This window comes from Pan paniscus, chromosome 9, assembly GCF_029289425.2.
Source record: "Pan paniscus chromosome 9, NHGRI_mPanPan1-v2.0_pri, whole genome shotgun sequence".
NCBI lineage: Eukaryota > Metazoa > Chordata > Mammalia > Primates > Hominidae > Pan > Pan paniscus.
The window spans coordinates 110,708,504-110,726,867 of NC_073258.2; the positions used below are offsets into that span (position 1 = coordinate 110,708,504).

The 18,364-nt window shown below is 41.0% G+C and overlaps 1 protein-coding gene across 1 annotated transcript; it reads left to right on the forward strand.

Moving 5' to 3' along the window:
* The first annotated feature begins 2,649 nt into the window (after positions 1 to 2,649).
* On the forward strand, positions 2,650 to 17,665 carry LOC100989621 (uncharacterized). Its single transcript, XM_063608325.1, has 8 exons — positions 2,650 to 2,717; positions 3,296 to 3,372; positions 6,893 to 6,972; positions 7,075 to 7,191; positions 9,453 to 9,602; positions 12,993 to 13,113; positions 16,848 to 17,043; positions 17,437 to 17,665. Exons 3-8 carry the CDS (start codon positions 6,928 to 6,930, stop codon positions 17,663 to 17,665), a joined length of 858 nt encoding a protein of 285 aa, XP_063464395.1. The 5' UTR covers positions 2,650 to 2,717; positions 3,296 to 3,372; positions 6,893 to 6,927.
* The last annotated feature ends 699 nt before the right edge of the window (positions 17,666 to 18,364 follow it).

Sequence of the window (18,364 nt, forward strand, 5' to 3'; positions counted from 1 at the left end):
CAACCTGAACTGCCTATCATGAACTGGTTGCTTTCTGACCCATCTAGCCATAAAGTGGGTCATGCAGAGCAGCATTCCATCATTAAATGGAAGTGGTATGTATTTGATGGGGCTCAGGCTGTTCCTGAGGGCACAAGTAAGTTACATGAGAAAGTGGCTCAAATGCCCATGATCTCCACTTCTGCCACCCTGCCTTCTCTCCCTCAGCCTGCACCAATGACCTCATGAGGAGTTCCCTATGATGACTTGACAGAGGAAGAGAAGACTAGGGCCTGGTTCACAGATGGTTCTGCATGATATGCAGGCACCACCTGAAAGTGGACAGCTGCACCACTACAGCCCCTTTCTAGGACATCCCTGAAGGACAGCGGTGAAGGGAAATCTTCCCAGTGAGCAGAACTTCAAGCAGTGCATCTGGCTGTGCACTTTGCTTGGAAGAAAAAATGGCCAGATGTGTGATTACATACTGATTTATGGGCTGTAGCCAATGGTTTGGCTGGATGGTCAGGGACTTGGAAGAAGCATGATTGGAAAATTGGTGACAAGGAAATTTGGGGAAGAGGTAAATGGATGGACTTCTCTGAGTGGTAAAAAACTGTGAAGCTATTTGTATCTCATGTGAAGGTTCACTAAAGGGTGACCTCAGTAATCAAGTGGATAGGATGACTCATTCTGTGGATAACACTCAGCCTCTTTCCCCAGCCACCTCTCTCATCACCGAATGGGCCCATGAACAAAGTGGCCATGGTGGCAGGGACAGAGGTTATGCATGGGCTCAGCAACATGAACTTTCACTCGCCAAGGCTGACCTGGCTACAGCCACTGCTGAGTGCCCAATTTGCCAGCAGCAGAGACCAACACTGAGCTCTTGATACGGCACCATTCCTCAATCAGCCAGCTACTTGGTGACAGGTTGATTATATTGGAGCTCTTGCATCATGGAAAGAGCAATGGTTTGTTCTCACCAGAACAGATACTTACTCCAGATATGGGTGTGCCTATCCTGCACACAATGCTTCTGTCAAGACTACCATCTGTGGACTCATGGAATGCCTTATCCACTGTCATGGTATTCCACACAGCATTGCCTCTGACCAAGACACTAACTTTACAACCAAAGAAGTGCAGCAATGGGCTCATGCTCATGGAATTCACTGGTCTTACCATGTTCCCCATCATCCTGAAGCAGCCGGATTGATAGGATGGTGGAATGGCCTTTTGAAGTCAAAATGACACCACCAACTAGGTGATAGCACTTTGCAGGGCTGGGGCAAAGTTCTCCAGAAGGTTGTGTATGCTTTGAATCAGCATCCAATATATGGTACTGTTTCCCTCAGAGCCAGTATTCATGGGTCCAGGAATCAAGGGATGGAAATGGAAGTGGCACCGCTCACCATCATCCCTAGTGACCCCCTAGCAAAATTTTTGCTTCCTGTTCCTGTGACATTACGTTCTGCTGGTCTAGAGGTCTTAGTTCCAGAGGGAGGAATGCTGCCACCAGGAGACTCAACAATGATCCCATTAAACTGGAAGTTACGATTGCCACCTGGACACTTTGGGCTCCTCCTACCTCTAAGTCAACAGGCTAAGTAGGGAGTTACATTGTTGGCTGGGGTGATTGATCTGGTCTGTCAAGATGAAATCAGTCTACACAGGAGATCTCTTAGGGCGTCTCTTATATCATACCCTGTGATTAAGGTCAATGGGAAACTAAAACAACCCAATCCAGGCAGGACTACAGATGACCCAGACCCTTCAGGAATGAAGGTCTGGGTCACTCCACCAGGTAAAAATTCACCACCCACTGAGGTGCTTGCTGAAGGCAAAGGGAATACAGAATGGTTAGTAGAAGGTAGTCACCAATACCAGCTACAACCACATGACCAGCTGCAGAAACGAGAACTGTAATTGTCATGAGTATTTCCTCCTTATTTTGTTAAGAACATGTTTGTGCATGTGTACACTTATACTAAGGAAATATCTTCATTTTATTTCTTTTCTTTTTCCTTTATCATATGACATAAGATTTATTGACTTTATATCAGCATTTAAGTGTTGTTAACTTTATGTAATAGCATTTAGGTTAAGGATTAGTGCACTTCCATTTGTACAAAGAATAGTTGTATTATGTTAGGCATAATTATGACCTTATTATTGATTGTCTTTATTTGAAGATTATGTATGATTTCAGGAGATGCGTACAGGTTCAAGTTGACACAAGGTGGACTTGTGATTGTTAATACTGAATGTCAACTTGATTGGATTGAAGGATGCAAAGTATCGTTCCCGAGTGTGTCTGTCAGGGTGTTGCCAAAGGAGATTAACATTTGAGTTAGTGGACTGGGAGAGGCAGACCCACTCTCAATCCAGGTGGGCACCATCTAATCAGCTGCCAACATGGCTAGAATAAAGCAGGCAGAAGAAGTTGGAAGGACTTGACTCATTGAGTCTTCCGGCCTTCATCTTTCTTCCTTGCTTCTTTCATCCTCAACTATCTTTGCTTCCTTGCTTCCTGCCCTCAACTATCAGACTCCAAGTTATTCAGCTTTTGGACTCTTAGATTTACACCAGTGATTTGCCAGGGGTCCTGCGGCCTTCAGCAACAGACTGAAGGCTGCACTCTCGGCTTCCCTACTTCTGAGGTTTTAGGACTCAGACTGGCTTCCTTGCTCCTCAGCTTGCAGATGGCCTAGTGTGGGACTTCATCTTGTGTTTGTGTGAGTCAATACTTCTTTATAAATGTCCTTTCATATACACATCTATCCTATTAGTTCTGTCCCTCTAGAGAACCCTGACTAATACAGGTTCCAAGGAAAGCATGGCTACCTTGCAACAGAATTGAGAGTGCATAAACATGGCCCAGAAATCCTGCATTTATAGGGAATAAAAAAATAAACCTATATTGAGAAAATTTCTGTTAACATGAACTAAAAGCGATTGTGACTTTTTGAGATATAAAACTGCCTCTAGTCTCCTCCTACCCCAACCTTCCACAGGGAGGGTGCAGGCTGAGAGGGTGACTCAGACACCAAATACGGCATATTCTCCAATGCCCACTTTAGAAGTGACCAAGGGGGATTTTGGCAAGGGACTTCCCAAAGAGTGGAGCCAAAAACCACAGAGAAATAATGAACTGAGGTTTGGGGAGCTATGCCCAGGGAGCAGTAATGGGGTCTAAGCCAGTAAGAATATTCCCTTCTCCCAAGGTAGGGGAACCTGGCAACATTGATCAACGAGGATTTCACAATGGCTATAAACCATGACCGCTATGTGCATCTCACTCTTCTCCTACTAGAATGACACCAGCAGGGGATGAGATTTGGAAGGATCTTGAGATGGACGCAAGCACCTGTGGGAGGGATGTGAAGAAAGGTAATGGAAAGCAGACTGGGGTTAATTGAATTATTTGTGCCTGTTCTTTTTTTCCCTCAAAAGAGAATTAGACATAACTCATTCTTGCCATCTTCTCAAGGCAAGCAGAGGATACTTCCCCATCCCTCACTTTAGGCTGGGCCATGTGACTTGCTTTGGCCAATCAGAAGTTGGTAGACATGAAGCAAGCGGATGTGCTGTGTGGTTGCACTCATCCTCTTGCCCCCTAGGAGACTCCCATGAGAAGAGCTTCCCCCTGGTAGCAGATACCCCTTCAACCTGGGCTCCAAAATGAATACAGAGCAACATACCTGAGCCCAGACCTGCAACCTGCAGCCAAGGCCGGTTTACCTGAAGCCAAAAGCAGAGTCTTATTCCAGCTAACCCGCAAACATAAGCAAAATAAGTAAATGTTTGTTGTTTTCGGCCAGACAGATTTAATGTTTGTTATGTGGCTTTATTGAGGCAATAGCAGACTAAGATATGTATTTTCCCATGTCATTTCATATTCTTTAAAAAGCAGTCTTACAAATACATTGATTCCATTGAAAAATTTCATTTAGTTAACTATTTCCTGATTCTGAAATATTAGGGTTTTTACTAAATCTGTTTATTTGCCTCTATTTTTATTTTTTGCTTCTTATAACAATGCTATTAATAACATATTAATCCATAATTTTTCCATACTTTGATTTATTTTCATAGGGTTAAAACTGGATAATAACATCTACTTCCCAGAGCTGCTGTGATGGTTAAAAGATTTAAAATAATTAAATGCTAAACATATCATCTTTCATGTAATAAGCATTCAGTAATGATTGCTATTGTTTTTTGTTATAGAGTTCCAAAAGTAAGAAAAACAATTCCAAGCTCTTGATATGAAATATAAAACTATTTTCCAATAGTTATACCAATTTATACTGCTAACAGCATCATGTGAGTTTTAGCATACCTTCAAACAACTCCATTTTTTTAACCTTGGCTATTTTGACAGTTGAGAAATAATATCTTGCTGATATTTTAATTTTTATAGTTTTTATTACAAGTGAGGTGGAAATTATTTTATAAACTGTCTAACCATTTATACTTTCTCTTCTGCAAATTACCAGTTAACACGTCCATTTAATATGCCCATTTCCATCCAGTCATGATGTTGGTCTTCCTCTGACCTGATAGACTTACCTGGTGCCAAAGAACTGATTGATTTCTGTGCTTTTCAATATGATAGCCACCTATGGCCACTGGGCACTGTGCCACAAGTTGATATGATAATATTTTGGATATAGTGAGTTTAATGAAATATATTATTAGAATTTATTGTATATGTTTCTTTTTACTTTTTAAAATATAGCTACTAGAAAATTTTAAACTACATATTTCTATTGGACAGAGCTACTTAGACCTTTGAATATCACTTGCTCTGAAATTCTTCTTGGTCAAAACTCTCATTGCCCACACCCTTATGTTGGGTTCTCCTGCTATTACATGGTCTATCAGCCATAGTCTGTTGTTAACCTTCTAGATAATGCTGTGTTGAGTCCAATCCCTCTCCTCCAAGTCCCTGCTGCATTTCATTCTCCGAGTCTCACCTCCTCCTAATTCAGTTCCATCCTCCTGTGATTAATCCTCCCAAGTCTCAACACATCTCAATTAGGTTCTATTACAGATTCCTGGATGAAATGGCAAACTTGATTAGGATTTTTAAATCCTATAATGTGTGTTAAATAGATTATACTCACTGCTGTCTACGTTTATATTCCATTTATTCTATTTCTAGCAATAAAACGTGGCTTTTCAAATGCTGAGTATTTTTTATTTGAAAGTGCCATTGAAAGGTTACAAACATACAAAGCTAATAAACAATTGCATATGTTTTTCAAATTCCCCTACCTCTGCCCACACCTTCAAACGTAACCACTGTGAATCCTCTCAAAACCACAGTTGGTGAAGACAGCCAAAGGTTATATCTGTAGCCACGAACCCTCAAAAGTTTCCTAACACCAACTCCAGCTGACTAAAATGTCACAGACATTTACTCATAATCCCTGGGGTTTTTGAATCTATAAGGCAGCATGGGTATGGGTTAACTTACCTGGCCACAGTAGAATTTTTTAAAGCCCTTTATGAAGGATTCAAGAAAAAGACGTCTGTAACGCTGATGCAAAGTAGAATTCTTAATGTATTGAAAGGGATTATCATATGTCACGTGGAAATTCAACCTCGTTTTTTAGATCCACAGCTCTTTCCTTGTTGCCTGAATTCATAATCGTGAGGCTCATTTGCCTTAGAGAAGTATCTGCAGCACATTTTTAATGCCAGACCTGCTCCTTCCGCCGTTCTTGCCCCTTTCCAGCAAGCTATTTCCCACCTCCCCCAACATCCCCATGGCTGCCCAGGAATTAAAACCAATTTGAATATGTAATCATGTGGAATAATAAGCACAAGTGTACTCTCTGGGGTGCTCTCTGGCTGCTACTCATCTCCTTGCAACTAGTTTCCTAAGTGCCTTTGAGAGATGCTGAGAACGCCATGTCGACGGTTAACCTTTTAACAGTTTTGCCATTCTCTGTTCACTCTGGCTACAAGCCCAGCTCTAAAGGAGGCACAGGAAGTGGGGTGAAGGAAGGGTTTCCTTCCTTCTAAGACTCACTGGAGAAACATTCTCCATAGCCTGAGGAAGAGAGTTGAGCAGGCTTTGAATAGTGTATTTTTAAAACATTCATTATTCTGACAATGGAGTTTCATGAAACTAGCTTTTATTCCTTTTATGCAAGTCAAACAGAGATTGCCCAAAACACATTACCATGCCAGGAAGTAAATAACTATTGCCTTGTTTTATGAATATGAGAAATTTCTGTGAAGATGCCTAAATATTTTGATTAATTTAAAAGCAGATGAGCTGATGTGTAGGTATTTACAACATCAAAGTACTTTTCTGATTGACTCAGTTTCAAAAATGCAATATAAAAGGTAGAGCATTCATCTTAAATAGCAATTTAGAAGTGGATGCTTTGGGTATTCTGAGGCATTCAAAATCTGATTATTTTGATACTGATACTGCTATTTTGATGCAAACACTGCAGTGATCAATTTGGTGGATGTGAGGGGAGGGCCTCACTCGGTATCTAGTATTCCTTATTAAAATGTAAAAGCACCCACTGTACCTCTTGAATATATAAGAATAATGAACCATACCAGTAAATATCTGAATTGCAATCAGTGTTGTTTTGCCTGTATCGTCTCATTTCATCTTCAAAGCATGTGTCTGGGAGATAGATATTATTAGGAGTAATCACTGATGTTGCTGAGATTGAGACTTCCTTCGCAGTTGGTTATAAAGATCTAAGAATAAATCATCTTTCTTGAACTCGAGCATATCCATTAAGGTCAGAATTTCTGCAGATTGAGCTGGAGCTATTTTTAGGTACGGTTCTAAAGCAGCTGCAATTCAAGTGTCACAGTGCATGCCTTTTTGGCTCAGCAGTTGATAGTTCTGCTTCGTGCTACTCTCCTTCCCCAGACTCCTGGGACCATCGCATAGAGGGTGCTTGAGACATGCTGCACTGGACGATGCACACACCCCATCTCTCCAACATGACTGTAAGCCCCTTTAGTTTTACAATATGCAAAACCTTAGCACAGAGCTCTACGCAATTAATATTGACCAATGTTCATTGATAATAAGGTTCTATAAAATTTCAGAGGCCACCAGGATGCATCACAGTCCTGACCCCAATGCAGGAGACTGAAAGTCACCAAGGACTGAGACATGCTGTCGAGCCACAATCAGAAGAGAAACTGGAGTTGAAGAAGAGCCAGGTCTGGCCACACAGAGAAGTGAAAACCTCCATTTAATGGTCAGAGGCAAAGTCCAAAGTTAGGCATCAGAGAAGTGTTCCGTTTTGGTCACTATTATTTCTTAAGAGTCTTTCTGAACACTCCAGAACTAAAGGACTAGAGGTTCAGGGCCCTTGCTCTCAGTGTCTGATCAGCTGCTGTCATCTGCCTCGAAAGCTGCCCCATGGTTTTTTCCATCCTTGCTAGCAGCACAAACCAACTGGTTTAGCCTAACATTGATAAAACTATAGAATCTCAGATTTGGAAGGATGCTTTTAAAGCAAATAGCAAAGCTCCTAGCTAATTTTCTAATTTTGTTGCTACAAGAATAAATAATTTAATGTGGGTGTGGAGGGAGAGTTATTTGGGTCCATTTTTCTTCTGGTCTTTCCCCTTTTCCAAGTGTATAGGCAATCCTGCGCTCATTGCCTCAGGGAGGGGAGGCAATTAGTCAGAAGATATAAATAGCCAATTGGCACTTTTTGTCTCTGTGTTTTAAAAGAGGGAACTTAGAATTTTGGGGATGATGTCAAGATCAAATGTGTGGGAGAAACAGAGGTCAAAGAGCATTGACTTCCTCCACCCACCACCTAGAATAGGATTCTCTGAGGTCTGAGGCATGGAGAGTGAAGAGCAGATAATGATGAGAACAGACAGAATGAGGGGTTCAAGAGCCAGGTTCCCTTCTTTCTGGGCAGTAGGTAGCAATACCCCAAAGCAGGAGGTAGCAATACCCCAAAGAGGAGATGGCTTCGTGCAGGGTCTAGGCACACCAGTTCATTGCCTCTTAAAGATTTCTGGTGTGAACCTGGGAGGCGAAGCTTGCAGTGAGCCGAGATCTCGACACTGCACTCCTGCCTGGGCGACAGAGCAAGACTCCGGCTCAAAAACAAACAAACAAACAAACAAAAACCAAACAAGATTTCTGGCCCTCAAGCTATGCAGCAAAACATCTCTGTGAGCCTCCAGTTCTAAAAGGCCATGCTGCAAGCCAAATACTCTCTCAGGGTAACTCAATGGGAACAGATGGCTCAGGGACCAGAAGGCTCACCCTCCCTCAATGTACTGCTAAAGGCACTAAGTAAATCCCAACAGGGTCTTTGTCTCAACCCCCGGGAAGAAGAGAGAAACCAATAATAATCGGAGAGTGTTACCCTTAGCCTGCTAGTACAAAGATAAAACATCAAATTGAGTTAGAGGAAATGTTATTTTTCTAGATCAATGCAGTCTATGGACTGAGATTCATAGATCTACTATACACATAAACACATGTAAAACTACTTAACACATAAAATGTTACCTATATTATTAGCAATGTAATATTATCAGTGAGTTGAAAGTCAGCTACAAAATCTGAATGTCAATTGACCTCCACGTGGTTATCTTATGTCCAGATGGAAAAACGTTGGTTCAACTCATTGTCTTTTTAAAATCCATTCTTAAAAGAGAAAATATTAATTAAAGATTCATTGTCACTTTAGGAGAAAGAGAAAAGAAGAAGGTGGAGTAAGTGTCTAGCTTTATTCCACAGGAATTTGTCCTCATCTCTGCTTCATTCAGCACTCTGACAATTCCTCGGCAAAGTGTAGAATGTATATGCATCTCCATTAGATTTTTTCGTCTGCTAGATTTCACTATTTGTTTCAACTACGCTCCTTTTTTTTTTTTTTTTTTAAGAGATGGAGTCTTGCTCTGTTATCCACCGTGGGGTGCAATGGCACAGTCATAACTTACTGTAATCTTGAACTCCTGGGCACAAGTGATCCTCCCACCTCAGCCTCCCAAAGTGCTGAGATTACAAGTGTGAGGCACCGTGCACAGCCCAATTATGCTACTTTTGAGTATTAATTAAGACAACTGAGATTCTGGCTGCCCACCCAACATCACATTATGCTAAATTTAAGCACCATATGAATGTACTTCTTTAATAACTTCTTTACTATTTTCCTTGTTCTTCCACTTTACTATTTCTGCAAACCTCCTAATATAGACCATTCAGTCTATCTCCCTTTTCCTCTCCTACACCCTGCTAGCTCAGCGTGAGCTGCTGGAGAAAACTCCCACATCAGTGCAGATTGGTGTCACAACCGAAGCAAGGCTTCCAAATGCAGCTGGCCATCAGCATTTCACAGGAATGGCTCTCCTCCCTTGGCCAGTGGCATCACTCTCTCCTGATTCTCCTCCTACCTCCCCACTTTTTGTTTCTCTGTCTTCTTTATAAGCTCTTTTTCTTCTTTTCTTAGATATTCATGCTTCCTGCGTTCTGGCTGGGGCTCTCATTCAACATGCCCCTCCTGGGAAATCTCAGGCATTGTGATAACTTTGACAATCTATACAAGCTAATGATTCCCAGATCCTTATCTCCAGCCCAGGGCCTTCTGAGCTCCGTGTCTGTAAGTTAATAGATATCTCTAGCTACATCATTAACACATTTTAAACACAAGTCCTAAAATTAACTCATTTTCTATTATCTCATCCAGCAACTCCTGTATTTCCAATTTTGAAAAAGACCATCTTTTTGTGTGGGCATATGTACACTTGGTTTGATCTCTGTTCCATTCTTTCCAGAATGTTTGATTGTATCCCATGTTCATTAGCAGGTGACCATATTGGCTGTTTCTCCAATAAAAAATGAAACAGACCATGTGTCTGCACCTAACTAGTATTCAATAAATAGTTGCTGAATAAGTGAATCATTTCCATGATCCACTAGTTTAATAATCTTATCAAAAAAGACAATAAGTATACTGATAAAACTTACATTTAAGAACCAATGACCCCACTTTATACTCATTATTTTCCTTTCCTAAATGCTGATGATCAATTCATTTACTATTTCACTTGGGGTACACATCAAGCTTATTGGTTTATAATTCATAAAGTCATGAGAATGAGTAGACACTTCCTCTTCTTTCTTTTGGAAATCAGAATTAAAATGGGTCTCTGTGGTTGTAAGGGAACATGCTCATGCTCTGTAATTCCTCATCGATTGTCATTTATGTTTCCACAAACTTACCTGCCCTTTCTTCCAGGAACCAATGACCTGGTTTATACAAACATGGCTAACATGAACTCATTTGGATAGCTCTTTGTGATTCTTAGATAAATCTAAGAATTTAGATTCCTCTTACTAATATTTATTTTTCCCTTCTGACTGAAAATACTTCTCTTTTACCAAGAAGAAAAAAATTCAAACACCAATTCAATATTTCTGGAATTTTTTTTCCTATTGTCTATTAACATTAATTTTCCTTAATCAATATTCTTTCCTTATTTTTCTAACTCTAAAAATGACTGTGAGACTCCACTTTTGTTGTCCTTTGTGCTTTTTGCAAACCTCTACTCATTCTGGGTTTTAACTTTCCTGACTCAGCTTTTCCAGTTTCCCAACTCAGCTTTTCCAGTTTCCCAACTCAGCTTTTCCAGTTTCCCAACTCAGCTTTTCCAGTTTCCCAACTCAGCTTTTCCAGTTTCCCAACTCAGCTTTTCCAGTTTCCTGACTCCATTTCTGCTTAGTTTCTTTCCTCTCCTTCCAGCTCATGGTTGCATTATTCTAAAATTAGTATTAAAATGCCAATAAATGCCTTGACAAATAATAGTTATTGAGCATTTATTATGTGCTAGACACATCACATTCAATTTTTTAATTTTACCATAACCCAGTGGAATAGTTATTACTAAGATCCCTATATTATAGATGAGGAAATGAGACTTAATGAGATTCAGAAGTTTCCCAGTGTCACAGAGCTAGTAAACTACAGATCCAGAGGCTTAAGCCCAGTCTGAATGACTAAAAGCCAAGACCCTACTGTCCAAGTTTAGTCTTCTTCTGTGTGAAAAGTACCATAACACTGAGCTCACAAACTCAAAGGGTCCAGAAGCCATGTACTAATAGGAAATGCACATGGGTGAAGAGGGCCAAGTGTTTGCATAGCAAACACGTTGGAATATTCTTTCCTTCCACAAACATATTTTTTCCTTTTTTTGTTATCTTCACACTTTCAAGATAAATACATAGGGAAAAATATTCTCTAATTATGCAAAAAGTAATAATGTGAGTTTGATAAATGGCAGTGGATATTCAGGTGAAGGTAATCAACAAGAAGTAGGGGCACTGCTGTGAACAGAAAAGCATAGTCCCCACTTCAATGGTTCTCAAGGTGTGGACTCTGACTCTGACCAGCAGCATCAGCATCACCTGGGAGCCTGTTAGAAATGCTAATTTGGGGGCCCCATCCCAGACCTACTGAATGAGAAATTCTAGGGTGGGGCCCAGAAAACTGTGGCTTAACAAGCCCCCCAGGTGATTTTGATGCACACTCAGGATTGAGAAACACTGCCGTACCTAAAGGGAATACCTCCCGCTCCTCTCCAGCTGATTGTTTCCATGTGGGGAGTATGGATCTTAGGTCATCAGTGCCTCCATGTTCAAAGGGAAGCAGAAGTCTCCATTATTTTAATTCTCCCAATTATTAAATACTGCTTCAAATGTTTTTAATATGCAATAGATGAAACAAAACACATGTAGGCTACTTCTGGCCTATAGACCATTCAGTAAATGACCACTGAACAGAACCTAAGTTATATTAAACATTAGAATTATTTTACTAGTAACTACTTATGGAAATATCAATTAATTGGCAAATTAAGGAAAGTCTCCTTTTCATTATAACCACTTGTTGTTTGGGAGAGCAATCTGCCCACCTTATAATAACATTTGATAGAATTTAAATGTTTTGATCAAGGTTTTTTTTTTTACCCTGCCTGGAATTATCAAGATATGATTCATGTTTGTATTGTAATTTTAAGTATTATGAACTAAAACATTAGCTCTAAGTGATATGGACAGGAGGCAGGGAAATGCTGGGTAGAAAAGGATTGTTCCCCAGCAAAGGCCCCAACTTCAAGCCTGGAAACCCGAGGCCCTAAATGAGAACAGGCATTCCTGTTTTTCCACCCAAAAGTTGCCTTTTGGCCCACCACACTCCCTATCCTGTACCCATATAAACCCCAAACTCCAGGCTCCATGAGCAGATGAACAGAAGAGCAGAAGAGCAGCAGAATGGTGGAGCAGAGAAAAGAGGAGATGGAGCATCTGAACATCGAGAGGAGTTCAGCTGGGGCTGGTTGGAGAGGATATCGGCTGCTAGATGGCCAAACTCCAGGGAAAGATCATCTTCCCACTCCATCCCCTTTCCAGCTCCCCATCCATCCCACTGAGAGCCCCCTCCACTACTCATAAACCCCCCACATTCACCAACTTTCAAGTCAGTGTGTGACCTGACTCTTCCTGGATGCCAGACAAGAACCCAGGTACCAAGGGGTCACTGAGCTGGTTAACACTTAAGCCATCTGCAGACAGCAGAGCTAAAAGAGCACTGTAGCACACCCACTGGGGCTTTGCGAGTCAGAGGCACCAACCACTGGATGCTACCATGGGGGCAGAGCTCAAAAGCACTCGCTCCAGCTCCTGCATCTACCTATCTCTGTGCTCTCCATCCCGTAAGGGGTTTGAGTGCACAGCGGCCAAACAGATGAGCCACACCCCTGTTGCATGTAGTGCAAAGGGGGTCAGGGAACTCTCCTGTTTCATAAGATTTAAATGGCAGCTCATAAACTAACATATTTTATGAAACATTTTTTCATTTTAATAATGCAGTGTGTATGTGTGTATGTATAGGATATGCTGAAGACTTTCAAATCAAATAAATTTAGTTCTATGTTTTAATCAGCCTGTGAAAGGCCTCTATCCAATGTTTTATGATTTTGAACTTTAATCATAGATGAATACCTCTGAGAACCTGCCAATCCAAGAATATTGCCCGTGGATCAAGCAGAGTTTGGGTCAAAGTGTTTCAGGAAAAGGAGCATCATGCGTGAAGGTCCCAACATGGTACGGTTGGCGTATTTGAGAATGGAAATAAGATCACTGTAAAGAACAGCCCAGTTTGAGGTTGCAGAAGTACAGAGAGCCCAGATTGTAGAAGGCCTTGTAGACTTCAGTGAGGACTGGGGTATTTATTGTAAGGACAATGAGAAACCACTGACAGATTTCAAAACAGCCATGATTCCCTAAACATTTAATCATTAAAAGATCAGATTGGTTATATTATGGAGACTCAATGAGAAAGAGTAGATATAAAGCAGATCAGTTAGAAAGTTATTCCAGGAGTCCCGTTGGGATGTGGTGCTGTCTTGGTGGTAATAAAAATAAAGACAATTTCACAGATTTAATAAGTGCATGGGAAGTCAAATTGATATGGTATTGTGGTTACTGATCAGACTTCAATAAACCAAAAGGCCGTGGTGCCAAGGGCCATCCCTAGAACCAGCCTGTAGCATTCATGCCCCAGCCTGCTCTGACTACAAAGCTGATGCTCTATAAAAATCCAATCTTCTTCCAGCTCCCTCAATCCATGCCTGGGCCAAGCTCCAGATTCACAGGCCTTGTGCTCTACATTTGCATGTGTGTATACTAGACTAAAGCAACTGCCACCTATAACTTCAATCCTATGTGAAATTGTGCTGAGTTCCAAAACAATCAACTTCTGGAAAATGGCCTCTTTAAAAGTTAAATAGCCCAGCACAGTGGTTCATGCCTGTAATTCCAGCACTTTCAGAGGCTGAGGCGGGTGGATTGCTTGAGGTCAGGAGTTCAACACCAGCCTGGCCAACATGGCGAAACCCCATCTCTACTAAAAAGATAAAGATAAAAAATTAGCCAGGTGTGGTGGTGCACACCCGTAATCTCAGCTACTCAGGAGCCTGAAGCAGGAGAATTGCTTGAATCCAGGAGATGGAGGTTGCAATGAGCTGAGATCGTGCCACTACACTCCAGCCTGGGTGACAGAGCAAGACTACGTCTCAAAAAAAAAAAAAAATGATAAATATTCCTTTCCCTTTGTTTACTGTCTGAGAGTCTCAGATTTAGAGCCCCAATCTGTCTTCTCAATTATAAATTCTGATAAAGTCTGAACCCCTAAAATTAATCTTTCTATATCTCATTTCCCTTATGAGAGCAAGCCACATTAACACAATTTGGTCGCACTGACCTAATAAAGGTCTTTTTGCCCATCGGTGAAAATCTGAGACATAGCGTTGATGTCATACCTACACTGAAACACTGACTTCTCTGCTTAAGATATATTTACAATTTAGGACATCCTGGGTCCCCCAGGGAAAATGAAGTAAATTAACATCAAATATTTGTGTACTTCATTACCATCTTCATGAAAATGTAGTAAACTTTCACAATCTGTTTATTTCCCTTAGGAAGCGGGAAATTCAGGATTACAAATACTTATCAAAGAAAGACTATAGCCTACCCAAATAAAAGGAAATACTAGGTCAAAAATATAAGTAGCACATAATTCAACACAATGCCTAAATGAGCATCTTTTGAAGCACAATAATTGTTTGGAAATGTTTCATCAGCTAAGAACTATTTTTTCAACCTAGGGGTGATGAAATGCAGGTTGGGGCAATACAATATTTACTTATTCCATTCAGTAAACAAGTGAAAATGTGAACCAAAATTAAGAAAACATAATTGTATGGTTCTGTATAATGACCCATGCTTTCTACCTATCCTCAGACCCACTTTCCTTATTATAGAGTCCTTTATTAGGTATGGGTCAGATACACACTGTGGATAAAAGGGAGACACCATGAGGTCCAGCAGGAAATAGACTTGGCAGATTTAGGGCAGGAAACCTGGCCCTATCAATACTTCTGAGGTAGAGGAAAGAGCTCCCTTTCCTCTCCCAAGGCACTAGGACCCTAGGGAGATGGAAACCCTAGGCACCTAAGAAACAGGGACGGAAAGAAGGCAGGTAGAGCTAACCCTTCACCCTAGGTGTTCTTCAGTGGTACTGCAGAGGCAGTGTTTAGTGGGATGGAGGCCTGCCCAAGGCATCCTGATGATAGCTGGCTAGTGAGAAGAAACGTTGGGACATAAGAAAGGGTTGTCTCATTTTCATGGAAGAATTGAGGATTTTATACCTTATTCACTATAAGCCTAACTGGAACTACCCCTGGCTTGGTGAAGTTAGGAGTGAAGTGGATGACAGAGGCAGCCCCCAGTCATTCCAAGGCAAAAAAAAAAAAAAAAAAAGTTGATAAGAATTCCATTACTACTGTATTTCTCAGGATTATTAAAACAAACAATCTTGGGATTTAGAATTGATGTTGGGAAAGGTTTATATTAAATATAGAAACTACATAGTGACGAAGGAATCAGCAGGCAAAACTTATCACTTCTCTGCATACTGTTCCTTATATAGAGTTTTCTTCGTAAACCCTTAGTGTATTATAATCAGTAACCATAGCAGCATATGGATTTGAATATATGCTTTTAAATTCCATATAATTGGCAAAATGTGCAGTTGAATTGTTGCTTGGTGTGATTTCTTTTTCTGCTCAGCAGGGATAAGTGGGTGTCAAGTTGGACTACTCTATAAAACAGAACTGAAATGTTTTTCCCACAAGGTCATGGGGAAGAAAACTGAGCAAAGAAGTTGACTTATATTCAAGAGATATGGGTCTAATATTTAATCAAGCATCTCTACCACAGGCACTTTACCTAGGCTAAATAACTTAATCCTCCTGAAGCCACCTGAGGCATACTTATTACTTTAAAGATAAAGAATCAGGCTTAGGAATTTAAGTAGCTGACCAAAGGTCACACAGCCAGCACACGGCAAAAGCAGGATGTGTTTGTATATTTCACATGGGCATTTCGGATTCCAAATTGTGTGCATTTTCCTAGGACATCCTAGTTACTATCTGGGCCATTTTCCAAATGAAAGGACCAATAATTAGTTTCTTTCCTCCTTTTACAGATGAGAAAACTGTACCTCATAGTGGTTAGCTGTCTTCTCAGTCACATAATTATTGTGCCACAAAACTCAAGCCCAGAACTTCTAAGTCCCTTTCCAGGACTCTTTCCATTATGAGATGACTGTGACATTCTAAGTCCAGTTTACCATCATTTAAATAAGCCATTTATAACTTCTGTTGACCATATACTATTTAACCTAGGTGATATCCAGGATCACCCTGTCTCTTAAAATCTAGACAAGACTATTTCTGGTCTCCAGCACACCCGATATTGAAAGACCAATTCCCTCTGCAAGATTTCCATGTATTTCTCCAGGGCTTATGTTCTCCTGAGTGCCTCTTGCTTCAGCTAATTTCTTGTTCTGCACTTTGGCACCTTGCAACTTTTTCTTTATTCCCACTGGGTTCTTGAACTGGTATTCCGCTATCTTCCTTGGTTTTACACACAAACACAAAAAATCATTCACACAAAGACTTTGGGTAGCAGGTTTTATAGAAAGTTTAGAGAAGTTAGGAAATATACAGGGTTTGCACAGTTGACCCATAAACAATTAGATCTGAATAACAGTCAACCTAGTTCTGTAGTCTCTCTGCTGATTTCTCACATTGCTCAGTCATTCTCTCTCCTATATGACCCCTGCCCCCATCAGCAATTTTGTTTTAAATGAAAAATCATTCTACCTTCCATTTGTTCTGCCCTAAGACTTCTCAATCCTATCATGGGGATAGGATTTTTCATTCCCAAATGCTCCATCAAGATGTATTCTAGATTCCTGTAGCTTAAAGGGAAACTTTTACAGTGTCCAAAGCCCTTGATGTCCTGCAACTGAAGGAGGAGGATGTCCTTAAATTCCTTGCAGCAGGAACTCACTTAGGTGGCACCAACCTTGATTTCCAGAGGAAAAGTGACAGCATCTACATCATCAGTCTGAAGAGGATCTGGGAGAAGCTTCTGCTGGCAGCTCATCTATTGTTGCCATTGAAAACCCTGCTGATGTCAGTGTCATGTCCTCCAGGAATCCTGGCCGGTGGGTTGTGCTCAAATTTGCTACTGCCACTGGAGCAAATCCTATTGCTAGCTGCTTTACTCCTGGAACCTTCACTAACCCAATCCAGGCAGCCTTCCAGGAGCCGTGTTTTTTGGTGGTTACTGATCCCAGGGCTAACCACCAGTTTTCACAGAGACATCTTATGGTAACCTGCCTACCATTGCTCTGTGTTCCACAGATTCTCCTCGGTGCTCTGTGGGCATCTCCATCCCATGCAACAACAAGGGAGTTCACTCAGTGGGTCTGATGTGGTGGAGACTGGCCCGGGAAGTTCTGCACACAAGTGGCACCATCTCCTGTGAACACTCATCAAGGTCATGCCTGATTTCTACTTCCATAGAGATCCTGAAGAGATTGAAAAGGAAGAACAGGCTGCTGCTGAAAAGACTGTGACCAAGGAGGAATTTCAGAGTGAATGGACTACCCGAGCTCCTGACTCCACTGCTACTCAACCAGAGGTTGCAGACTGGTCTGAAGGCAAGCAGGTGCCCCTGTGGCCATTCAGCAGGTTTCGACTGAAAACTACAGCATTCAACCTGCCATGGAAGAATGGTCTGCAGCTCCCCTGACTCAGGCCACTGAAGGGGTAGGAACCACCACCAAGTGATTTTAAGTTGTTCTTCCATGGGCTCTTAAGCAAGATGGAAATAAGATTGATGGTAAATAAACATCCATTTTTTTAATTTTTTAAAAAAAGATATTTTCAAGCCCATTCCTCCCCAAAGCAAATTCTACTATGAACTATTTTAAAAAGAAAGGAGATTTTTTTCTTTTTTTACCACCCACCAACTATATCACATGTTCTGAGAAGTACACAGGGAGAAAATCTGTCCTAAAACAGTAAGTAGCTAACCTAATGAGAAAATAAATGCACAGAACTCAATGTCTCTTGGGCCTCACCAGCCTATAAAAACAGTGAGGTCACATAACATTTACCCATATGGTCTCTTCAGCAAGCCCGCCTAACCCCAGGAACCCCAGCAAGGACAATCTAAGAGAAATTCAGCCAATCCAACTATGAAAACTATATAACTTACAATTAGAGGGGGGAAAAGATGTCTGAAGGCTGAAGAATGGAGTTAATAGGATGACCATGGGTTAACAAAATGGCTCACCTTAGGTTCAAGGCGGCTGTTTAGATTTCTGAACTTGAGCCACCAGGATTCAATGATATAGCTTCTAAATGTCTGTCTGTCTGTTTGTTTGTTTGTTTGTTTGTTTGTTTGTTTGAATCTATTTTAGTTTTGCCATTAAAAAAATAAACTAGG

Bases quoted from the DNA above. Each gene is read 5' to 3' on its own strand.
- LOC100989621 (XM_063608325.1), top strand. From the start codon at position 6,928: ATGCTGCACTGGACGATGCACACACCCCATCTCTCCAACATGACT. The intron at 13,114-16,847 runs GTATTTGAGAAT...AAACTTTTACAG, and splicing joins CCCAACATGGTACGGTTGGC to TGTCCAAAGCCCTTGATGTC. The intron at 17,044-17,436 runs GTCAGTGTCATG...CTACTTCCATAG, and splicing joins CCATTGAAAACCCTGCTGAT to AGATCCTGAAGAGATTGAAA.